This window comes from Giraffa tippelskirchi, chromosome 5 (assembly GCF_054371585.1).
Source record: "Giraffa tippelskirchi isolate mGirTip1 chromosome 5, T2T-mGirTip1v1.2.pri, whole genome shotgun sequence".
In the NCBI taxonomy this organism is placed as follows: Eukaryota; Metazoa; Chordata; class Mammalia; order Artiodactyla; family Giraffidae; genus Giraffa; species Giraffa tippelskirchi.
Window position 1 is genome coordinate 62,666,881 of NC_137279.1, and position 27,107 is coordinate 62,693,987.

Below are 27,107 nucleotides of genomic sequence, written 5' to 3' on the forward strand. Positions count from 1 at the left end.
ATTATCTTCTCTTAAGCCAAATATTAAGGAAATGTGCAAAAATCATTAAAGTTTAAATGTTATATATGTTATTAATAATTTGTAATAAGCTTGCTTAATGTTCTCTAAATTGTATTAATAAATGCATATTTTAAAATCTGTTTTAATTTTACTGTGGTAAATATAGATTTCCATTTATATATACATATATATGTAGATTTACAGCTTCTATAGCACAAAGGCTTTTCGGATTTCTCAATAATTGTTATGCATTTGAAAAAGTCTTGAGATCAAACAGGTGGTAATTTCCAGTCAAAGTCATCAGAAAATTTCACCAAGAAGATTTGCCACTAAAATAACAGAAAACAACTACACTTAACTTACTGTGCAGAGTGACTCATCGAGAATGATGTTTAAGGCCATTAAAATGGACCAGTTGAAACATACCCCCACCCCAAACTTTTGTTTTCTTTTTTGGTAAGGGAATAATATCTATACCTCTATAATTATTCTTGCCCAAGTTGGCAGTAGCCTATTTAAAGCATGTTTAATCTATTTTTTCTAGGAATAAATAATGTAATACCACATATGATACATCCAATTTATATCTGCTTTTAAAGAAACAAAAATTATTATTTGATTGTTGATTATATATTTATTAATAGAAGATATGAACTATAAACCCTGATCACTTTTTTTGAATACTCAGAAACTAATTTAAGATATCCTGATAATGGCTTAAAATTCTTTTCATTTCTGTATTTCTATTGTTTATAAATTAGGAAATTACTATTCTTCACAGATCTTCATTTTCTTCATGAGTCAAACAAAATGTGATTTTTTCCAGTACTTAACGGCCAACTTTACATCGTTGCTTTTAATGATAGGTATTTATGGTTCTTTATTAGTTGCTATGAAGTTGAGACTTGGCTAGTACCATTAAGAGTACTTCAAGGCTGTATATTGTCACCCTGCTTTTTTAGCTTTTATACAGAGTATATCATGAAAAATGCCAAACTGGATGAAGCACAAGCCAGAATCAAGATTGCCAAGAGAAATACTGATAACCTCAGAGATACAGATGACTGACCTGTATGGCAGAAAGCAAAGAAGAACTAAGCAGCCTCTTGATGAAAGTGAAAGAGGAGTGTGAAAAAGCTGGCTTAAAACTCAACATTAAAAAAATTAAGATCATGGCATGCAGTCCCACACTTCATGGCAAATATATGGGGAAACAATGGAAGCAGTGACAGATTTGATTTTCTTGGGCTCCAAAATCACTGCAGATGGTGGCTGCAGCCATGAAATTAAAAGACACTTGACACTTGCTCCTTAGAAGAAAAGCTATGACCAGCCTAGACAACATATTAAAAGGCAGACGTTACTTTGCCAACAAAAGTCAGTATAGTCAAAGCTATGGTTTATCCAGTAGTCATGCATGGATGTGAGAGGTGGACTATAAAGAAAGCTGAGTGCCGAAGAACTGATGCTTTTGAACTGTTGGAGAAGTGTGTTGGAGAAGACTCTTGAGAGTCCCTTGGACTGCAAGGAGATCTAACCAGTCCATCCTAAAGGAATTCAGTCCTGAATATTCATTGGAAGGACTGATGCTGAGCTGAAGCTCCAATACTTGGCCATCTGATGCGAAGAACTGACTCACTGGAAAAGCCCCTCAATCTGGGAAAGATTGAAGGCAGGAGGAGAAGGGGACAACAGAGGATAAGATGGTTGGATGGCATTGGCGACTTGATGGACATGAATTTGTGTAAGCTCTGGGAGTTGGTGATGGACAGGGAAGCCTGGCATGCTGAAATCCATGGGGTCGCAAAGACTGGACACAACTGAGCGGCTGAACTGAACTGAAGACTTGGCAGCAACTGGTGCTTTTTCCTTGTCCTCTTTCCCAGGCCAATAATCTCCCAAATGCCTTTTTCAATATTGTGTAATAATGATGCCTTGGATGATTATCTATATGCTCTAGTAATACACAAAATTTGATGAAGTTAACTATCAAAACAAAGAAAAAACAAACGTATTTACTGCAATAGACATTGAGAGGCCTCCTTTATCTGAAGAGTTTTATGCCATGTTGATGATATTTATTACCACAGGCCAATCACTTGTTAATACTTCATTGTTAGTGTTTCCAGGATATATTGAAAATGGATACCGATTTTATTCAATTTCTATATATTCTAGATTGATATTGATTATATACATTAGATGTAAGAAGTGAAGAAAACCAACTCCAACGAACTAATATTATAAGACAAAATTATTGGAAGTACAGTCAGATGTAGTATCTCATAGATGCATTAAAAATGCATTAAAATAAAAATAAAATGCATGAAAATAAAATAAAAATAAAACAGCATTAAAAAAAAGCAAACTTATCTAAGGTGAAGAGGCACTATTTTGCAGTAAAATATCAATGAGAAATTGTAACTTGGGATTCCAAGAGCACTGCTAAGCTGCTAAGTCACTTCAGTCGTGTCCGACTCTGTGCGACCCCATAGACGGCAGCCCACCAGGCTCTGCCGTCCCTAGGATTCTCCAGGCAAGAATACTGGAGCGGGTTGCCATTTCCTTCTCCAGTGCATGAAAGGGAAAAGTGAAAGTGAAGTCGCTCAGTCGTGTCCGACTCTTCGCGACCCCGTGGACTGTAGCCTACCAGGCTCCTCCGTCCATGGGATTTTCCAGGCAAGAGTACTGGAGTGGGGTGCCATTGCCTTCTCTAAGAGCACTAAAACAACCAAATTTTAAAAAATGTTGAAGAGAATGGGGGTCAGCAAAGAGAGAAAATGCTTGGATATTCAGCAAAGGAGGTTCAGAAAAGAAAATAGGCTAAAAAGGGATGAAAAAGAACTAAGGGGAAAATATAATTGAAAAGGATTTTTATACATCATTACTGTATGCCAGATGTTGGGAAATAACATTTACAAAGATTTCTCCCCATGAAAGTGTTAAATATCTATTTTCCTTGCATGAATTATAGAGTGGTAGCAACAAGTTAGAACTGGACATGGAACAACAGACTGGTTCCAAATAGGAAAAGGAGTACGTCAAGGCTGTATATTGTCACCCTGCATATTTAACTTATATGCAGAGTACATCATGAGAAATGCTGGGTTGGAAGAAGCACAAGCTGGAGTCAAGATTGCCGGGAGAAATATCAATAACCTCAGATATGCAGATAACACCAGCCCTATGGCAGAAAGTGAAGAAGAACTAAAGAGCCTCTTGATAAAAGTAAAAGAGGAGAGTGAAAATGTTGGCTTAAAGCTCAACATTCAGAAAACTAAGATCATGGCATCCCGTCCCATCGCTTCATGGCAAATAGATGGGAGACAGTGGAAACAGTGACAGACTATTTTTTGGGGCTCCAAAATCACTGCAGATGGTGATTGCAGCCATGAAATTAAAAGACGCTTACTCTTTGGAAAGAAAGTTATGACCAACCTAGACAGCATATTAAAAAGCAGAGACATTACTTTGCCGACAAAGGTTCGTCTAGTCAAGGCTATGATTTTTCCAATAGTCATGTATGGATGTGAGAGTTGGAATGTGAAGAAAGCTGAGTGCTGAAGAATTGATGCTTTTGAACTATGGTGTTGGAGACTGCAAGGAGATCCAACCAGTCCATCCTAAAGGAGATTACTCCTGGTTGTTCATTGGAAGGACTGATGTTGAAGCTGAAACTCCAATACTTTGGCCACCTGATGCGAACAGCTGACTCATTTGAAAAGACCCTGATGCTGGGAAAGACTGAGGGCAGGAGGAGAAGGGGATGACAGAGGATGAGATGGTTGGATGGCATCACCGACTGAATGGACATGAGTTTGTGTAGGCTCTGGGAGTTGGTGGTGGACAGGGAGGCCTGGTGTGCTGCAGTTCATGAGACTGCAAAGAGTCGGACAGGAATGAGCGACTGAACTGAACGAACTGAACTGCTTGGTGATGCATAGGGGACACAAAGCGTCATATTTTGAGTTTGAGAAGGAAAGTTGAATAACAAAACCTCAGAAAGAGAAGTACACTAGAGAGTCAAAGGAACACAAGGGTTTAAAGGACACCTGAATTCTCTATGTCTTATTGGGTTCACGTGCGAACTTCATTGTCATACACCATGGACAGTATTCTTGCACAAAAGAAACGGCTAGCTAGTCTTCTCACCCTCATATCTCATAGTGTTACTAATGGAGAAAAAACCAGTCTGATACAATATAAATGCTATGTCTTACCCAAATTTACATGTTGGCATCCTAATCCCTGAAGATGATGCTATAGGGAAGTTGCACCTTTGAGAGGTGCTTAGGTCATGAGGATGGAGCCCATGTGAATGAGATGAGTGCTCTCCACTAGAACCCCACCATGACAGCACCTAGATCCTGGACTTCAGTCTCCAAAACTACAAACCGTTGTTTGTGAATCATCCAGTTTGTGGTATTTTTTGTTTATAGCAGCCTGAATAGACAAAAACACTGTCTCAGCTCCATTTGAAACAATAGGGGAGGGCATTCACCTGCTTAATGGAGAAACAAAACAGAACATGATAGGCATACTGTAACAGGCAATCCAATTTATGTAGAGTGGGAAACATTTTATATAAAGTAATAATTCACTGCTGTGTGCGTTCAGAGGTTGAACTAAAGTATTAACAAAAATATCACAGAACACTCATCAAATATGTATTGAGCACTTGTCTGGGAATGTGAGAGCTGTCTCTAGAAACTCCAGCAGAAAACTAAGCATTTAGATTTCTTGAAATTCTGCCTGTATCTCACCTTTTCAGCATTCCGCTGGGCAGGGTAGGTCTTCCCAAATACGTTAAAATTTCCACAGTTCATTTCAGCATTACCAGATTCCCTTTATCCTCCCCTACCCACAGATACTGCTCAGTTTTTCAGCTTCATTTTCCTCAAGTGTTCGTGTGGTTTGTTCTTCCTCTTAGTTCATAATCATGTCATTTTGAATTGGACTAGAATTGGAGATCATAAGGTGAAGGAGGAGAAAAATGGGAAAGTTGGCTGACTCCACGAAATTATACAAATCTGCATTTGGAGATCAGTTTGAAATGGCACTTCAGTTAAGATCAGTTTGATATGTAAGATTTTAGATTATTGCTATGGAAGTTATGTTAGTTAAAATGCATATGTATATAAGTATATATTATATATTAAGGTATATATATAATGTATAAATCTATATATAATGTATATATTTGCATTTAATGCATGGGCATAATATATAATATGTAGCATATGCACATATATTAATATGATCGTATATGAGTTATTATTAGTAAAATATTCAGTATCAACTCACAAATACCTGGATTCAAGATTCAGTCTTTTTCTATATGTTTTTCATATGACAGATACTAAAGTAATAACTTTCTTTCCTTATCCTAACATGTACTATATTTATAAACTTTTCAATGATATACAAGTTAAATACTTTTAAAACACTTGATAGCAGCTTTAAAGACAGAGAATACATACTAATATTATGTTAGAGCCCATGTCGGCAAAATTTTTCTGTAGGAGCCAGGTAGCAAATACTGTAGGGTTTCAGGATCATGCAGTGGTCAATAACTGCCAATAGGGTATGAAAGTGGCCACATATGGGCATGACTTTTTTATTGATGTATATTTTAATATAAATTCATATGATCCTCATCCATCAAAAATACTATTCTCCTTTTGATTTTTTTTTTAACAGGCTGATACAAAAATTGGTGAGGGATAGATTTGACCTACATGCCAATTTCTAACTGCCGTCACAGAGAATATATAGGAGGTACATGACACAACTCTCAGACAAAGAATGACACAGACCTCAAGTCATCCTTCTGTGTGATGTTAGAGAATTGATTTCATCCTATATCACTTTCCAATATTAATGAAGAGATAACTTTGCAAAAATATTTTAATAAAATTTTAGAGGTTAGTTGCAGTTTGCATGCACTGACTCAGGATATCCAACTGCACATCCACTCAACTCCATGAGTCATGACAGTACATTGGTAGCTTGAAATTGACCATGGTGGAAATATTTCTACCACAAAAATCAGTAAATGTGAATAAATTAGGTTTTCTATCCCTAGAGAGGTGGTTATTAAGCCTTTATCAAGAGACTTTTAAATGTAATATTTCTATGGACCCTTGGCTACTCTGTGAATAAGACATGACAACACAAAATAGTGTAGCTGAGGTGCTTTCTAGGAATATTACATGAATACTTTTCAATAATTGCTGCAACTACTGTTCTTTAATGAAATGAATATAGCATTTTTACTTATCTCAAAAATGTTTGAATAGCAACAAAAGTTGACTACCTCAAAGAAACCACATGATTACAGGCTTTGGAATTCACTTCAGTGAGAAAAAGCATTTTGATGTCATGGGAATTTATGAGAGGGATAGTAGTAACAATGCAGAGCTGCCACCTGGATAGAGGGCCACACTTTTCCAGAAAGAATCACACGCTATATTATGGAGAAAAAAAAAAAAAAAAACTTCAACTGCCCCACCATTATATAGGAAGAATTAAGAAATGTTAGTGAGATATATTTTGAAGATCTCATTTTTCTTTGTTTATGCTTATTTTTCCAGATTTTAGAATATCAGATATTGAAATCTAGTTCTGAGAGTTGGACAAGTTCAAGAGGAAAACTGAAAAAAATTCCATAAAGGAATGGCAAAAAACAAAAATACCTGCTAGAAATGAATCATTGATATTACTTATTCACTTTCTCTTGCAAAAATTTCTGAAAATATACCCCACAAATTTCCAATCTCTTTTCCACTGAATTCTGCTAACAAGCTCTAGTATACACATATATATATTTTGTTTGTTTGTTTCCATAATGTAATTTTGTTACATGAAAAGCTATTAAGATGGGAAAAATAAAAGCAAAGCAAAATCTCATATTTCTGGTAAAAGAAATATGGTGATGAAGAAAAAAAAAACCCAAATTCAGTAAAAATCTAGCAAGTAGTCTGTATTTTTTTTAATTGTGCGGGATGACAATAGAAAACACAGTAATTAAGCTAAATTGAAAAAAAGCAAGTCAAGAAAAAGCCTGAACTATCTTTGATTTATTTTGGACAACAAATATTTAGTTCTATTGCTTTTTGAATTTGTTTCAAGTAATGCATCTTTCTATTATACTGCCTATTTATTTATTCTGCACACACCTAGCTTGAATTCTTGCATATTTTTCTTAGAAATATTGTACTCTAATGACACTTATGAATGTTTAATTTTTATTTATTTTTACTAGAAATTAATGTGTCTCTTTTGATATATTTTACTCCACTATTTGTTTCCTTTTTAGATACATTTCACTTATCCCTTAAACATATTTCCTATGATGTTACATTCAGATCTTATGATTTCATGTGCACTGATGTTTGCCATCTTAACTCTCAAATCTCCCCTGACCTTCATATGTATATATATATATATATGTGTGTGTGTGTGTATATATATATATATATATATATATATAATCTCCAGTTGTGCTTGATTAAAAGAACAGTTAAAGTCACCTAGTTTATAAGCAAACTCATCAATTGCTTCCATCTCATTCTCTCATATTTCCTCTTATGTTTGAGGATAAGATCATCTATTTCAGTGGTTTACAAACTCTAGCTCGCACAGGGAGCATAACGCTCATTCCAATTAAATAAGTGTCTTTTTCAAGCTGTAATTCTCTGTTAGGGAATCTTTACTTGAAGTTTGCAGACAGATATATAAAAAAATATCTTATGCATGAAATAAATAAGAAAACTTACAGGAAGTATAAAAGAACAAATCTTAATAGTACCACTTAGAGAGTAATTTACAGCAGTGAATGCTTATATTAAAAAAGTGAAAGCTATGAAGTCAATAACCCACGTTTTCTCTCTATGAAGCTAGAAAAAGGAAATTACAGCATTCACATAAAGCAAATAGAAAAAGAAAGAAATAATAGCAATCACAGTAGAAAATCAAATAAAAACAGAAAAATAATGGAGAATATAAAGGAAACTAAAAGTTAGTGTTTGAAAAGAAAGAAAATCAACAAACTGACCAGACAGACAGATAGGAGAAGGACAGATCAGGAGAAGAGATGGACAAAAAAATGAAAAGATATCCCAGATACTGGAAGGAGATATTTTTATATCAAACAGTTTCTAAAGGAATGGGCATCCAAATATATAAATTACTCATACAACTCAATAATGCAAAAAAAAAAAAAAAAAAAACTAAAAGAGGGAAGAAATTCACATAGATATTTCCCCATAGAAGGTACAAAATAGACTATGCTGCTGCTGCTGCTGCTGCTGCTGCTAAGTCGCTTCAGTCATGTCCGACTCTGTGCGACCCCATAGACCTCAGCCCACCAGGCTCCTCTGTCCATGGGATTTTCCAGGCAAGAGTACTGGAGTGGGTTGCCATTGCCTTCTCCAAAATGGACTATAAGCACATGCAAAGATGTTTAGCATCAGTAGTCATGATGGGGAAATGTAAGTTAAAACCACAAAAAGATATCACTTCACAACTGCTAGGATGACTATAATCAAATGTCAGAAAATAACAAGTGTTGGTGATGATATGGAGTAATTGGAGCTGTCACTCATAGTAGGTGGAAATACAAAACAGTAGGGCCATACAGAAATGGTATGGACTTAACAGAAGCAGAAGATATTAAGAAGAGGTGGCAAGAATACACAGAAGAACTGTACAAAAAAGATCTTCATGACCCAGATAATCATGATGGTGTGATCACTCACCTAGAGCCAGACATCCTGGAATGTGAAGTCAAGTGGGCCTTAGAAAGCATCACTATGAACAAAGCTAGTGGAGGTGATGGAATTCCAGTTGAGCTATTTCAAATCCTCAAAGGTGATGCTGTGAAAGTGCTGCACTCAATACGCCGGCAAATCTGGAAAACTCAGCAGTGGCCACAGGACTGGAAAAGGTCAGTTTTCGTTCCAATCCCAAAGAAAGGCAATGCCAAAGAATGCTCAAACTACTGCACAATTGCACTCATCTCACATGCTAGTAAAGTAATGCTCAAAATTCTCCAAGCCAGGCTTCAGCAATACGTGAACCGTGAACTTCCAGATGTTCAAGCTGGTTTTAGAAAAGGCAGAGGAACTGGAGATCAAATTGCCAATATCCGCTGGATCATCAAAAAAGCAAGAGAGGTCCAGAAAAACATCTATTTCTGCTTTACTGACTATGCCAAAGCCTTTGACTGTGTGGATCACAATAAACTGTGGAAAATTCTGAAAGAGATGGGAATCCCAGACCATCTGACCTGTCTCTTGAGAAACCTGTATGCAGGTCAGGAAGCAACAGTTAGAACTGGACATGGAACAACAGACTGGTTCCAAATAGGAAAAGGAGTACATCAAAGCTGTATATTGTCACCCTGCTTGTTTAACTTCTATGCAGAGTACATCATGAGAAACGCTGGGCTGGAAGAAACCCAAGTTGGAATCAAGATTGCCAGGAGAAATATCAATAACCTCAGATATGCGGATGACACCACCCTTATGGCAGAAAGTGAAGAAGAACTAAAGTGCCTCTTGATGAAGGTGAAAGAGGAGAGTGAAAAAGTTGGCTTAAAGCTCAACGTTCAGAAAACTAAGATCATAGCATCTGGTCCCATCACTTCATGGGAAATAGATGGGGAAACAGTGTCAGATTTTATTTTTGGGGGCTCCAGAATCACTGCTGATGGTGGCTGCAGCCATGAAATTAAAAGACACTTACTCCTTGGAAGGAAAGTTATGGCCAACCTAGATAGCATATTTAAAAGCAGAGACATTACTTTGCCAAAAGTACGTCTAGTCAAGGCTATGGTTTTTCTGTGGTCATGTATGGATGTGAGAGTTGGACAGTGAAGAAAGCTGAGCGCCGAAGAATTGATGCTTTTGAACTGTGGTGTTGGAGAACACTCTTGAGAGTCCCTTGGACTGCAAGGAGATCCAATCAATCCATCCTAAAGGAGATCATTCCTGGGTGTTCATTGGAAGGTCTGATGTTGAAGCTGAAACTTCAATACTTTGGCCACCTCATGCGAAGGGTTGACTCATTGGAAAAGACCCTAATGCTGGGTAGGATTGGGGGCGGGAGGAGAAGGGGACGACAGAGGACGAGATGGTTGGATGGCATCACCAACTCGATGGACATGAGTTTGGGTAGACTCTGGGAGTTGGTGATGGACAGAGAGGCCTGGCATGCTGCAATTCATGGGGTCGCAAAGAGTCAGACACGACTGAGCGACTGAACTGAACTGAACTGAGGGCCATTTTGGAAAACAGTTTCCCAGATCCACAAAATTTTAAATATAGGATTATCTTCTGAATAGTCAATTCTGTCAATCCTAAAGGAAAGCAACACCAACAAACCTTTTGGAAGGACCGATGCTGAAGCTGAAGCTCCAAATTTTGGCTACCTGATACAAACAGCTGACTCGTTGGAAAAGACCCTCAGAAAGATGCTGGGAAAGATTGAAGGCAAAAGGAGAAGGGGGTGGCAGAGGATGAGATGGTTAGATAACATCACCGACTCAATGGACATGAATTTGAGCAAACTCTGGGAGATAGCGAAGGACAGACGAGTGGCATGCTACAGTCCATGGGGTTGCAAATAATTGGACATGACTTAGTGACTGAACAACAACAACAACATATCCAAGAAAATTGAAACATCTGTCCAGATTAAAAAAATAAAGCACACGTGAATGTTCACAGTCCCATCATTCATACTTGACAAAAAGTGGCAACAACCCCAAGTTCATCAAATGATTAATTGATAGGTAAAATAAAATGTGATATACTACTGATACATGCCACAACATGGATGAACCAGAAAGCACTATACTACATGAAAGAAGTCAGTCACAAAAGACCACATGTTGTACAAAATGTCCAGAATAATCAAATCTATGAAGACAATTAGTAGATTAGACAAATCTGGAGAGACAAATAGCCGAGGGATGGGCATGGGAATATGGGAATATGGGGAGTATGGGGCATGGGAGTATGGGGCTGAAAATGGGTCCAATGAAAATGTTCTCAACTTAGATTGCATATATGTTGAATATGCTAAAATCCAATGATTATAAAGAATGCCAATGGTTTATTTTGAAATTGAATTTTAAAATGTATAAACTTTATTTTTTTTCAGTAAAAGAAATGTGTAATTATAGATTTCTTAATAATTTAATCATCGAATCAAAGTTCAAGTATTTTATAATGGTGATACTGATACAAATACATTTTTTAATGATTTTTTTCCCTAAATTTTTCCTTAGTTTCTCCTTTTATTCATTTTCAACCTGCTCGTACTAAGTAAATGCAACCTTTTACTGCCCTGACTGATCAATCCATATTAAACTACCAAATCTAAAACCTGGGCTTTCCCAAGTCAGTTCAAACACAAATATTCGAAGAGTCTGTCATCATTCATATAAATTGTTTGAAACTTTCACAGCAGTTTTCATACATTCATGTAGAATGAGATTTATGGTTTTATGAACATGTCAAATAAATAAAATTTAGATGCTTTTATTTAAAAGTTACATCTTGAGAAATTTCATGTTTTATTCCTGCTTACTTCCTATGCTTACAATGTAACTAGGTTTTTGTGTTTCTGTGTTCACTGTCACACAATTATCAGTTGATTATCCTGTACAACAAGTTAAAATAATATCTTGATACTAATGATAAAAAAATTAAATAAAAAGTTAGTCTATATGTTCCCATTATAGCGTTACTTTGGAAAATAACTGCAATTAATCATCTTGAGACTTAAGACAACATGTTTTCAAATCATCTCTAAAAATATGAATAACACTGTATTATGTATATTACCACACCTACATTCAGAAAATCAGTAGAGTTGTCCTCAGTTGTCTACATTGCTGCACTTGTCTTACCTTTGTCTTGGCAGGCTGATGAGGGGTTGTTTATGACACCTCTTGCTAAGGCTAAAGAGCTTGTGTACAATTTTCTGCGCCTTTAGGAAAAGTTGCTTCATACTGTTCTCCAGTTGTTCATAGCGGCGCTGAAAATTAGAATCCATTGTCCACAAATGCATTATGGTAGATGTGTTGAGGAAATAATTCATGGGTAGCCTTTTCATAAAGAACTTGAATTCATCTGGAAAAAATGCCAAAATTCAACACTTTAATAATAAAATAATCATTTTTCCTTTTCTCCAAAGTATATTTAGTATGTTAATGCTGAAACAAAGGCAATCTATTATTCTCTGTGTAGCAAATTAATAGCAAGAAGGTAATTTTTTATGATTTAGGATTATTTTCTCTTTTGCTCCTCATAAGATAGAACAAGAACATTCATAGAAAAAGATAATTAAAATAATCGTTCTAAAGCAAATATTTGGGGTAGAAGTTTAAGTTTAACTTAATTTTTCCATATTCTCCTTTTGATGATAAGTGAATTTGATGGTGTTATATTTTTTTTCCCCAAAGTTAATAGTCATTAATCTAGCTTTTATTTCTGGCAATAGATTTAATCATCTGTTTCAAGTATTGTTTATTAAATAAATATTTTCAGAAATTATCCTTAAATCAGTATAGGAAAATACATGGATTATCATTACTAAATGTTTGCAGTGGTTGAAGATATATTATTTGGCAAGTGATACATACCATACTTTAATCACTATTCTACCCACAAAAAAATTTACACAGCATGCATTAAACCTCAGGGTCTTTGTGCCTTGATTTCCTTGTTTGTAGATGAGATAGAAAATTTTTGATTATAAAAATATCATTTTACTTTAAATTTTTATGAAGTGGCAAATAAATTGTTTTAAATAGTGATTTAGTTAGTTGTAAATATCCAATTCAAAAATAGTTATTTTCAAATAACCAGTTACAGGTGTTAGTGTTTACTTGAATTTGGACAAGGTGTGTTCAGACTGATTCCTTGGTAGAGACTGTCTCTATCGCAGTGTTTCAAAACGTCCAAGTTATCACTAATATTTAAAAAATATGCCATTCACGTGGGAAAAGATAAATTGCAAACTACATTAAAATATATATATATTTAAGGCAATTAATTTTTATATATTTGACAAACCAGGGCTATGTCAATAATCAAATCCAAACTATTTCATCAGTGATGGAAAAGGCAACTTTTAGATAATTAACAGAAAATTATATTCATGAATATTGGGTTGATATTTTTTCTAGAGCAAATAAATACAGAGTTCTGGCATGTTTTGGATGTTAAATGTATCCAGAAGAACAGGAAACAAAAGGAAAACCAGGACTTTTTATGGTAAAATTCATCAGGAAAGAGTTTTGAGGGTATATCCATTTGATATGCTTCAAATCATTTTTTTAAGTAAGCAGAGTATAAATAAAAGATGCATTTTAAAATTCCAATTTCACAGTCCTCTACATTTTGTTTGGTCCCATATGTCTCCTTTGACAAATTCTCTCCTTTGAATAAAAGAGTTGGGGCATGGAAATTGGAAAGCATTCCCTGGATTATTCACAGAGCAGATGCCACTACTTTGCAAACTAATCATTCATTTCATTTCATTGTCATCTTTTTCTTGAACATTTCTGATAAGCTTTTATTGTTTCATGGGTTTGTATATTTTAATTATTTTCATTGTTTGTTATAGCAGTATTATGAAAGTTTCTAAATCAGTACATTTTATTCAAGTTAAAGAACCGATTAATTTATTTATTTTACCAAAGTGGATGTAACAGTATATGCCAGCTGAAAACTGGCACTATGTAATTTTTAAGAAAGAGTTTTAACATGATATTTGAATAATTACTTCATTTTGAAGTCATTAAGAGTCACCATTGACAGTCCCCAAAACATTTATTGGACACCTGTTGTGCACAAAACATACAGCTATTTCAATCTCTGGGTGAGAATATGAATAAACATTTCATCTTATTTTTTTAAATAATAAATGACATGTAATATTTTAAAATGCTAAAATAGCATCTTATCTGAAATTCATTCTACTTAGAAGTCAATAGAATGTCCAGAAATATTCCTCTGGATATTTTTTCAGTTAGTAAAATTTATGTTTATATAATATGAAAATGAAATTTGAATGATACATTAGAATTATTATATAAACCTACAGATTTACATAATTACAAAGAGAAAATACAGTGATTAGTGGACATCAGATAACAGTTAACCCTGTAATAATGTCCAAACCCATGTAGAAGATAAAGTGCTCTTGCTTTTAAAATGGCAACTAAACAACGACTATGGTGGTTTAGTTGCTAAGTCATGTTAGACTCTTGCGACTCCATGGACTGTAGTGCACCAGGCTCCTCTGTCCATGGGATTCTCCAGGCATGAATACTGGAATGGGTTGTCATTTTCTTCTTCAGGGGATCTTCCCAACCCAGGAATAGAACCCAGGTCTCCTGCATTGCAGGAAGATTCTTACCAACTGAGCTATGAGGAAAGTACAAACAATGACTAACCATACTTCTCTGGGGAAATAAATTTGTAAAAGAAAAAGAATTAATGTCATATAAAAATATCCTAGGAGAAATGCATTCAGTATCTGGGTTATTAGAGAGAGATTAATTTGGAAACCCCCGTTTGCAAGATATGTATCAAATGAGTACTTTTGCTCAGCATAGTTTTGAGGACTATGAGAAACAAAACAACAGCAATATCAGTGATAATAAACATCCTGCATGAAAGTCAGTCTTCTTCACAAAACTAATTCACATGAAGTAAAAAATAATACAAAAGCAGATACATGATATTAATTAATTCTGTGGAGGCAAAGAGAATTAAAATAGGTGACGTCTTTCCAATAAATTATAGAAGACTAGCTAGGCACCATGTTGACTCTCAAGATTACTACTGCCCTTCCAATAAAAATGAATTTTTTTATAAAATAGCTGAACAAAGTTTGTTGCTGTTGTTTTTACCCTCTCCTCTAAAACAAACTCGAGTCCACACTTGATATCTAGTTAGTTAACTTTGAAATGAATTCACTGTCTCTCTGTTAACGTGAGTTCTTGCTTTGGCAGGAACTCAATTGCAGTGCTTTAAATATTAACTCTGTCCCCTCAATAATCCTTCATGTAAATTTTATTGGCACAGTTATGTATGTTGAATGCAGATGACTTTTAGTTTTGTAACTCTAGTGTCAGCAAAAAACTTTTATTTTTGCTACTGCATTTACATATTGATCATATGTATTTATATATGTATGGACTTTATTCTCATGCTTCACAGTTGAATTAAATAGGTAAGAGTGGAGAACAGAACATTTTTGGATGTAAAAGGACCAGTCATAATATGTAGATCCTGATTTGTGCTTCTGTCTTCATTTATGAGCATGCAAAACATTGGCCAGTGTATTGATTATACATTTTCACATATTCAGAATCTCTGCTAAGAACAGCTTTGGAATATATTTTCAAAAGTGTTCTAAAGCACTCTAAATTTTCTAGAGCTTTGGGAACACATAATTTACTTCCTCAAAAGTGTAGAAAAGCAATCAGATTTTTTATTATTATTATTATTTAGAGATGATTTCTTGCATTGTAAAACCACCAACATATCCAAAACAGAAGCTATTTCCAATAGAAAGTAGGACTATGGGTGGGCAGGATTCTAGAAGGAAATTTGTGCTTTTATTTGTGATTTTTATTATTTCATATGAATGTGTTATTTTACTAAAATTTAAATAAATATTGTTAGCCAGTAAAAATCATAGTCAAAAAATATTATTAAGTTGTCAGTTCAATATGTATATATCTTATATTTCAGACATTTATATAAAATGCTATCATTTAATGACTTGTTAATATAAAAGTAAAAGCCTACTGGCTCACATTCTGTTTTTTGTTTTCTGTATCAATTACCATATTGGTACAAAGTACCTTTTCAGTAGAAATGACAATGCAGTATGTATAATAATTTTAAGTATTATGAAAGCATAGGAATAGTCTTACTTTAATAACAAAATATTGTACAATGTACAGCAAAATAAAGAACACGGACACAGAACATCTTTAAATGAAAGGATGTAATAAGCAAAAAAGATGTGTATCAGATATACATGAAGAATCCATGAAAACATTTGTTTTTAACCAGAACTTATCTGTTCATTTCTCATGAGAAAAATAACTTCTCATTTTGAGATACTACTGGTCTAGTTCTTCATACATGTCTCTCCTGTTTATGTTTGTAAACAAAGAAGTTTTTGAATAATACATGTTAATAATATATTCTATTAACACAAATATTTCTGTGACCAGTAAGTTAATAAAACAACTATTAATTCCTTATATTGAATGCAGTACCTTATCTATAAATGAACACATGTCAAATCTAGTCTGTTTCTGAGACTGGGTTTTTATTTATTAGTTTGTTTAGTCTACAGTAGGTTTTTACCTATGCTAAGTACTATCTCCAAAGTTGAAAAATAAGCATCAAACTCTACCACTGAACTTCAAAGTTATTGCTCACTCAGAGCCACTTCTAATAAAGTTGTTTCTTGAGAATCACAGTTTGCTAGAAGATAGTATGGATTCATCTGTCTTCCTCTGATTTTCAAAGAGAAACATCTGCCTAGGAAATAATTTAATTGCAATCCTTGACACTACAGATATGCAAGATTTAAAGAGGCAAGGCATGAAATTGAGAAATAAATGAGAATGTGAGTAGGAAGAAGGGCTGATGGGGAACAAAGTTGAGACAGAAAATTTAGGTAGTGTCCTGAATGGCAGAAAGTTACTAATGACTGAGATGGAAATCTGACCCTTGAGGGAGCACAATGAATAGGCAAACTTTGACTCACCCCATAATCCTGATTAGAACTGCTTGCTTTTTAACTTTTAGAAAGTTTTATTTTTCTCCAAACATTTCCAAGGGACTATTTGAATCATTTGTACCAGTTTAACATTTTCTCACCTTCTACAGTAAATCACTGATAGGACTTTGAGTGGCCACATATCAATGTAAGTCTATTCAAATCTTTCTATAAACCATAGGTATAGAGTTTATAGTGAAATTGACAAAATACTAGAATGCTGCATAAATTAAATGGCAAGCCTGTTCAATAGCTTGTGAGGCCACAAAGTGAGGGGTTCACACAGGCATAAATCAGAAATAGAACCTAATTCCTTAGTAGCTGGCCTAGAAATGTTGTTCTTTTCCTGACCGTTTTCTTTTTCTCTGAAAGATACATCATATTTTTTTGTTAAAATATTTTAATACAGCAAGACAATTAATCTGTCCTTCATCAGATTGCCCTGTTTATGAACCCCCTTCAAATTTTTGAAAATTTACCCAGAGCTTACCTCTACAATTATAACTATAGTTATCTCTATAGTTATAGTTTATCTCTATAACTATAAAGAACTATAACTATACAACAGTCAAGACCCAGGTCCTCACATTCCCTGCACCCTTGCAGCTACAAGATATAGCTGCATCATCTAAGATATAGAAATCAAGTGAACACAAGCAGAGCTTGGATCTAAGATATAGGATGCATCATCTAAGATACAGGAATCAAGTGAACACAAGCAGAATTTGGATCTTATGCTGTTGAAGCGATAACAGAGGATGCCTAGAGCAATTCTCTAAGGAGACAGCGATTGCAACAGTAATGGTAGCATTTGCTGCTATTGGATGTTCAGCCACTCAAGATGGTTGTCCTCCTGTTCTCTGTCTGTCCTCTGCTTGACCACCACCTGCTTCACCTACACTGTGCTCATATGATTGACCTTCCTATGTATTTGCCCCAGGCTTCAGCTAGTGACTATTCTAGTTTTAGATCAGAACTTCAACTATGCTTATCAAAAGGGCAGTAAGGGGCATGCCCCTCTGCTGGTTTCCTTGGCAACCGATAAGCCAACTTGACATCAATTCCCTATAACTGGTAGCCAACCCCTGCCCATGGGAGCAAAGAAGGCCACCCTGTACCACCCCACTGTCCACCACACATGGTGAGGTATTTCTCCAGGGTCTTGCTTCAGATGTGTAAGCTCTACCCATTCATTAAACCATTAATGTTTCTGTAACTGACTCCAGGTTCTTTCTTCAGTCTTGAAGGTGGGCAAGTGTAGGCCTTAAAGGCCTACAAGGTACAGCCCTATAGAGATCTAGGGTTCAATGCATTCAGCAGTGGTGATCTCACTAAATAAGTCTTATGCAAGATTTTTTTTAATTTGTCTCAACCAGGTAGTGCAAGTATGATTCTCTAGCTTTCTTGAAGATTCTATCTGCTAACCAATACCCTTTAATTGATTCTTTATCAGATTGGGTTATCTAGAGACTGATTTTCTTACTTTCATTCAAAAAAAAAATAATTCTGGGCTACTAGAGGTACTGGTATCATAAGTGGTTTGGAAGAGTCTCCATGGATAATAGGAGACTCTTTTTGGATTTGTTGGGAAAAAAAAGAGTTTTTAAATAAATGCAGTATTCAGGGTGGAAGTTTGACAATAGAAGTACCACCTGTGTTCATCTAGAATGAAGAGCTTGTTGAAGGCACATTTGGGACTATGTGCCTATATAGAACTGAATGAGGAACATAAAAATTTCAAAGACTGAGATTGACTTGGTTACTACAAATAGAGATGGCTTGCTTAAAGAGCTCAAAATCCTACATTTTTTTTTCTCAAAGCACAGAATGCTGGAGACTTTCAAGGACTAAAAGAGATCTTTTATCTCTTGCAGCTGTAGAGCTTCAAAACAAATTTTGATCCCAAGACTGAATTTAAATTCCTGCCAGATCGGTTAAAGTTAGAAAGAACATTCGAAGGGGTGGGAACCTGGGATCTGGAAGGTAGATTGGGGGAGGACAGGTGAATTCAGAGTAATCCAGAACACTAATGCTCACTTTCTTTGTCCCCAAGAAACAGCATCTTCTCTCCTGCCTGATGGACTAGAGTGTCTTGCTTCAAGTCATTGAAATGGTTTTAATCAAAGGAATGATCGTCATTAGGAAGCAAACTTCATCACGTCCCACTTCCATCATCTATCATGTCCCAAGGGAGTTTATTGAAAATATTCTAACTGTCCAGTTGTTATCAAGAATTTCCTGATTTTCTACTGGAAAAAGAACATTAAGTGCTTTGATAAAAGGAATGCATGCATATCTGATGAACATTATATTCTGTAGGATGGGGACATCCGTTAGTGGGAAAATCTGTGTGAAATCAGATGGTGGGCTCTGGCTTCAATTAGGATACAATTAACCCTCTGTGACTGAGGCCTAGAAACAGAGATTACACCTCAGAGGCACAGTGGACATAGGTATTGTCATAGATGATAAGTCCAGGGTGCTATTCAAAAAAGTCTACCTGGAGGAATTTTAGAGTTCACTAATCAGGTCATGGTCCCTTGGGATTTAAATGTGGAACCAGTGCTTTGAGGTCCTATTTAATTTGTATAATTGAAAGAAAAAAATCTGCAAAAGAGGCCTGACTTCAGTTTTCATGAGAGGAGAATGCTATCCATGGTCGTGAATGATTTCAAAGACTCAGAACTCTTATACCCTACTTAATAGACCACACGTTTCCTTTGCATTATGAATTAACCCTTGGGCTCCTAATGCCACAATATCTCATGAAACAAAGAGGGGCCTTATAGAAATTAAACAGTAAATTGGGTTTTCTATGAAACCTCCTCAAATCAGGTCCAATGGGATCCTAACCCAGACCATGTTTATTTTCTGGTCTCTGACTAAAGAATTAGGATAGAAAAGCTCTGTCTCTCTAACCTATCAGGTAAAACCTATAAAGGTAAGATGGATAAAAGGAAGCTTCCTTCTCCTACGAAAAGACTAAATTCAAGTGGTACTGCTTTTTTTTTTTTTTAATGCTTGACATGATTGCAGGACTTGGAGATCGGTTCAATACTGAACATTTTGAAAATCGCATTCCATCTCTAATTAACCCACATGTTGGCGCTAGCTCAATCACAGAGTAACTCTAATTAAAGCTGCCATTCCAGATACGGTAGCTTACTGGTGACAGGACTCCTAGCACTAGGGAGAAAGTTTCTTCTACGGTACAAACTCTTTTATCTATCGTTATAAAAAGGGAAGCCGGGAAGCAGTTTTCTTTCCTATGTCAGCTATGAGAGTGAAGCACCTTCATCATATTCAAGGGTCAAATCATTTCTCAGCCCCTATCTGCCAAGTGACTTCAAAGGAATGCAGATCATTGCATCTTGTCATGGGACATATTTTGTTAATGACATCATACTAAAAAGACAGTATCCTGTCTGCTGGCCCATACCTTAGCTATGTGCAAGATCTGCAAATGCATTTTATAAAAACTCAAGCCTCTGATGTGTGAGTGAAATTTCTGAGAGTCCAGTGGTCCTGAGCACATTTGGATAACTTCTCCAAAGTGGACAACAAGCAACTGCTCTCCTCCAGCTCCCTTTAATAACAAAAATGTAATGATCTTTGAAGAAGCAGCAAATGAACTATCTCGTAGCATCACTGATAACGATGACTGCAATGATCTCTCTTGGGATGTCAGAGGTGCCTGTTGCAGATGTGTCTTCTCCTTATACACTCAAAAGATGGCACTTATTTTGTGATTTTGTTACCGTTCCTGGCACAGCCTCAGACCCAGGCTCTCCAGTTCTCCTACTGACTATGTGAGCTACCCAATCTGCTGTCTGCACATAAATTCCTCTTCTGCTGCAGTCAGATTCTGTTCTTGCAAGAATGCTGACTGATACAGTTAATGGGGCCCTCAAATATAATTAGAATCTGGAGTTCAACAAGAGTTTAACAAATATTTTTTGAGTGTCTAATGTGTGACAATCGCTGTGCTAGTTAAGTGCTAAAATTACATTAATAATCATTTTTGTATCTGTAGTAGTAATTTCTTCATAGGTTTAGTAAATTAAATTGGATAGTAATGAAAATAAAATACCTTTTACATAATTAGTGATAAATAAATGCTAGCTATTATTTTTCTTTTTATAATTTATTTCATGTTTCTATGTGTGCTGGGCTGAGCAGTTAAAGTGAATTATTTCGTTTAATTCATCCAGCAACCCTAGGAGACGGGTAGTATTATACTCGGCATTTCACTGAGGAGGACAAGTGACTTAGCAAGATTCAGTCAACTGTTTAAAGTGACACGGTTATTAATCAGAGCCCAGAACAAAAGACGTCTGAAAAAAGTGCGGCTCCTATCTTAATAAGCATAAACTTTTTTGAGAGTTGATAGAAAAACAAAATTATTCCTTCTGTTTAAAGACTGCTTTTCTTTAGTAGATTTTTCACAAATATTGCTGCATCCAATCTCACAATAACCCTGCAATAGGATGAGCAGGTTTTATTGAGATGTGATGTGAAACAATTTTGAATTAAGGGATCATTACACAGAGTCAATTATGAGAAAAAAATAAGAAAAATAATGAACTGAAATAAATATAAAAAGAAAGATCATTTTATATTTCTCTGAGGGGCAGGACAAAGTTTTATTTTTCTTTATATTTTCCCTTTACAAAAGCCTAAGACAGCACATTACACACAGTATGAATTAATAACACGTTTCTTAAATGGCAAAACTGATTGATAAGATTAAGAAAGAAAGGTTGAAGCTAAATATGAACATATAGAAAATAATTCATTTGGAAAAGTCGAGTTTGGTCATATGAAATATGAAGCTGCAAATAATTCACATGGGAAAATAAAGCTGAAATAAGATGTGTAGTATAGTTCTAAGCTTTAATATTCAGGTTGAAGGCAACATTATGAGATAAAAACATAGATAAATGTCTTAGTTTATGGATGAGAAAGTGGCAAATGGGGTCCAGGTGGTACTGTTACAGTGCATGTGAATTTCAGAGTAACAATAAAAAATCAAAATATCCTGAAATGACATATGATCACTGGTTATAAACAAAACTGAAAGTACATACTCATACTGCAGAAGGAAAATTTATGAATGGTATCTTTTAAGTATCAAGCACTCTTCTAGGCACTTAGTTCTCATAATTCTACATAGTTATTGCTGCTACAGCCACTGTGTTAAAACCATACCTATGACTTAGAGATGCTGAATAAATTTCACTAGGAGGGAAACCTTGTAAGTAGCACCTGGAGAAAAACTTGTGGACACAGAAGCAATGTCTGCTGTGAGATCAAATCAATTTGAAATCTTGTCCCCAATGTCAGACAGAGAATCCAGAGCCAGGGTGATTCTAGTGAGAAGAGAATTTACTTCATACACTGTAAATATGAAGTAATACTCAAAGGATATAGCCTTTCTCTTGAAAGATAAAAAAAATGCCTGACATCATCCTCTCCCAGCCCCTCGTACACCAATTGTCAATTTTTGTAGCAGTTTTCTCTTCGAAAATGAAAAATGGAAACCAAAGAACCTTAGTGGTCACAGAAAAATGAAATTAGTACTTAAACTAAGAAATTCCACACAAAATATGTCTTTTATCCTATGTGATCATCTTAAATGCCATAAATGTACATGAGAATATATGTTAATAATAAATATTAAAATAGTATTAATTCACTATTTTATAATAGTGATAAAATGATATCCAAACAGGAAACTCTTAAATCTATGTAACTAAAATCACCATTTTTGATGTTCAGATTGACAAATTTATAATAAAATTAAGTACAAGCATAAAGTTTTTTATCTTAAGTTATTCTGATATAGTTTATTTCAGATATAGTTCCAAGTGTAGTTAGGACTCTCAATGCACTATGGAAAAATTATCTTAGTCCTTTCTCACTTGATGGAATCTTAATAAATTAATGTAGAACTTTGGAAAACCAGCCTTTAACAAAGAGTAGACACATCTTTTAAATAGTGAATCTTCTCCAAAAAGAACACCATAGATCCTTCACAGAAAGCACAGGAGAAGTACAGCAAGAGAAAGAAGACTTCCTTATATCTATATCTATCTATCTATCTGAATCACTGTGCTGTATATATGAAACTAACACAGCACTGTAAATGAACACAGCATTGTAAATCAACTGTACTTCAATTTTAAAATATTAAAAATGATGACCTCTCTACCAGCCACAGCACAAGTCTACAGGCAGTTAAGCACAATGGGAAACCAGGCAGTTACTTGGCTCCATGATATTGAATAGAAATCTCTTTTCTTTTTACTTCCTTTTTCACAGATGTCTTGTATACAACAGAAATTAGCTACTAGAAGAAAATATGATAAAATGTTCAATAAGACAGAGTCAGTATTTTGGTAACACATAAATGTCTTGTTGTTGTTCAGTCGTTAAGTCATGTCTGACTCTTTGCGACCCCATGCACTATAGACCACCCGGCTCCTCTGTCCTTAGGATTTCCCAAGCAAGAATACTGGAGCGGGTTGCCATTTCTGCCTCTAGGGGATCTTCCCAACCCAGAGGTCTAACCTAAGTCTCCTGCAATGGCAGGAGGGTTCTTTACTGCAGAGCCATCAGCGAAGCCCAGATATGTGTATACATACCTTTAATTCTATCTTCAAATAGTCACATATTAGCTTTAAGAGATGTCATATTCTCTTTTTATCATAGCATGGTTGAAAAAGATTCCTTGGATTTCTTAACTGTTGAACACTTTTTTCTCTGAATTCAATCAACCAAATACACTGTGTTGTGTTCGTTGAATATGTTTTTCATATTGCTACTCAAATTTGTCAGGAATATGTCTTTTTGCAAAAAGACAACATGTGATGTTTCCAATTGCCCATGCTTTGTCTATTTATTCCAAATGAAAACCTTCAGACTATGGCATTGACACTTTACACACAGCTGGCAGTCATGCTCAGTTGTTTGTTATGAACTTTGGACCATCAGCCCAGTCCAAAGGCTGAGAACTCTTTCCACAAATCCCTTTACTTGGTTAGTTGTAGGCTTAAAGTTGATCAGTGAAATAAACTTGAGATGTAGAAGGTGTACATTCAACAGAAGCCATTATTCTCAGGAGTTGATGATGTTGAACATGAGACGGTCACACACAGTTCTTTCCAAAATTCAGTACATGGTGGGTTCTACAGAGAGACCAGTTTCCACAGAAATAGCAGCTTGCCCACAAGCAGCACCTTCCAAATCCCTCCCAGGCTCCCACTTGATGGTGGCCAGATGCTTATTGTCTCCTGGACCTGTCTACTGGCTCTGGCTTCTCCATCCATTCCAGGGCTTCAAGATTAAGTGGATTATGGATGTTTCTCTAATTCTCTGTCTACCCCTGTCATTGCCTTCACTTTCCAAGTTTCTCCCTGCTGTAAACATTATTTCCCATGCCAAGCCCCTTTATTCCCATAAGCTTTTGTTGCTTTATTTGCTTCAGTTCAGAGGAAGGAAACAGGTGAAGCAGCTCTGGCTGATTTTCTACTACATCCATTGTCCTCTTCCAGAACATTGATTTTGCTGTCAACCATGATGGGTCCAATACTAAACTGCTCGCAGCCTCTGGTGGATATGTGACTATGTCCTGGCCAAAGTGACAAAAGCTACAATCTGTGTCTGTATGTTGGGGATGGAGTACTTCTGTGTAGTAAAGGTTTGCTTTTCAGATTTAGGTGCTTCTCTCTTTTTTTCTCCCAGCTTTTCCTGCATCCTGTTTCATAAACTACAGACTGGATGCTGGAGCAGCCATATAGGAACCATGGGAGAAAAGCCAGTGGCAAGGGAGAAGATTTGGTCTCCATCTCCACAAGGCCTTGAAGCAGTCCTGGCAACACTTCCTCACTTGTGCCATCTGCCAGGTTGTTGTAACTGAGTACGGGAAAGGAAGAGGGCAATGCAAGACTTTAAAGCAATAATCCCGTGACATTTTATCTTGAGAGCCCCTTGTTGTTGTTAAGTCACTAAGTCCTATCCTACTCTTTTGCGACACCATGGAGTGTAGCCTGCCAGGCTCCTCTGTCTGTGGGGTTTCCTAGGCGAGAACACTGGAGTAGGTTGCCATTTCCATTTCCAGGGGATCTTCCTGAGCTAGGGATTGAATCTGTGTCTCCTGAATTGGCAAGTGGATTCTTTACCACTGAGACAGCAGGGAAGGCCCCTGAGAACTCCTTACATTCTTGGTAATGACTGAAGACTCCAAAGAGCTTTTGTTTTTGTGGTTTATTTTATAGGTATCTACCATGTTAAATTAAACATCTATCTATTATTACATGTGAAATAATTTACCCTTGACATATAAACAAGATATTTAAATAATAAAAACTATATTTTCTAAAACAAAAGATAACTTGGGAGAGATTGGCATTGTTACATTTTTGCAAACCTCTGTAGTGTCTGGCTCAAGCTGAAACACTTGATTCTTGTATCTGATTCTGCACATAGATTTACTGCCATATCACATGCCATGTCACTTTTAGATACCTTCAATATACACTTAAGAAAGAATGAAAATGGAAAAGAAAAGCAATGACATCTCAAAATATTATAACAAGGAGCATGCATTCATGGACATTCTAAAAGTATTTCAAGGACACCAGGTTTCTCCCGAGGAGGCATTGAAAACCTCTCTTCTATAGAATAATATAATATAAACTGCAATATTCAGAGTTTATGTATTAGGTAGCTAATATATATGTCAGGTAGTTAATATATAAGATAGCTATATGGTTTATAGCTAATATCAAACATTAATACCACAATAAAAATAATAATAAATAGGATAAATTTCATAGTAAGAGACAAAATCAGAGCTCCCCTGGTGCCTCAGATGGTAAAGAATCTGCCTGCAACATGGGAGATGTGAGTTCAATCCCTAGGTAGGGAAGAGCTCTTGGAGAAGAGAATGGCTGCCTACTCCAGTATTTTTTCCTGGAGAAGTCCATGGACAGAGGAGCCTGGTGGGCTATAGTCTATGGGGTCACAAAGAGTAGGGCATCCCTGAGCAACTAATACTTTCACTTTCAAGAGGCAGTATCACCTTTTATGTGTTTTTCAATGGAAGACAGTACATTTCTTATTTGAAGGAAAGGGAATCTATGACAATTACTTTCAAAAAATTTAACATGCAATGTTTCATTTTCAAATCATTTAAACATAATAATCAAAGATAAAAATCAAAGATAAAAATCATACATTAGTTTTAAGTTAACAGCTGCTGTATGGGTTCAATAGTCTTGTCCTTTTTCATCACAGATTATCTTGGAACTTCATGGAGCAGAGAAACAAAGCAGAAACAGTATCATTTGATTTTTTTTCCTGAAAGTGCTGCCAAATTTCAAAGTTGAAGCATCATATTTATTTAGTGTGCTGCAGTGCTCTGTTCCTATGACCAGGGTGCTGAAAACCACCATTACTATTCTTAGTGGAGGACTCTGAGAGCCAGTCATAAAAGATATAAATGATACCATATGGCCTGAAAGCCTGATACTTTTGTAGAGGCCTAGCATTGTGTACAAGAAAAGTGGGCTAATAATAAAATCACGGCAATATTACTTCTTTCTCATAACAATAGTTTCAATAGTTGTCTAAGCAATAAAAATAATAACAGGTCTAACACCACTGGCAACACTAAATTGCAAAAGCAAATTGCAAAGCTAGTGAAATTGTTATCAGAGGGATTGATCAACAATAGAACAAATATCTCAAGCTCCCAAACTAATGTTCGATAAAGTGATGCTTCACTATTACGCAAGCATTATGATAGTGATTTACCAAAGAAATATGACTTAAAGATATCTTGCGGTCTTTCATAGGCTGTGGCAAAACACAAAGGACTATAATGAAAGCACACTTATTTTTCTGTTGCATTGGACTTTAGTTGTTCATACACGTTACTTAAAAAATCCTAGACTCCCAGTTTCAAGGAATGATTCTTTGTAGTGGAAACCATGGAAACATTAGACCTTAGCCAGAAATGTTGCTGTTTCTCTGCACAAACAAATGCAGTCAGTGTAACTGTTCAAGAAAGGTTTAAGAATAATTATTTATATATTGCCGGCAAATTACAATTTTCTTTTTCCTATTGGATATTAAAATCTTAAAAAAAAAAGATGACTATAGGGTTCTCTGGTGGCTCAGTGGTAAAGAATCCACCTGCCGATGCAGGAGACACGTGTTTGATCCCTGATCCGGGAAGATCCCATGTGCCGCAGAGCAGCTAAGCTTGTTCACCACAACTACTG

The 27,107-nt window shown here is 35.6% G+C and overlaps 1 protein-coding gene across 2 annotated transcripts in view; it reads right to left on the minus strand.

The window, feature by feature from the left end:
* Positions 1 to 27,107, minus strand: part of BRINP3 (BMP/retinoic acid inducible neural specific 3) — a 445,180-nt gene that overhangs the window by 83,318 nt on the left and 334,755 nt on the right. For both annotated transcript variants that reach the window (XM_081485193.1, XM_081485194.1), the window contains one exon: positions 11,918 to 12,140. In XM_081485193.1, coding sequence (XP_081341319.1) covers positions 11,918 to 12,140 — 223 coding nt within the window. The remainder of the gene's footprint in view (positions 1 to 11,917; positions 12,141 to 27,107) is intronic.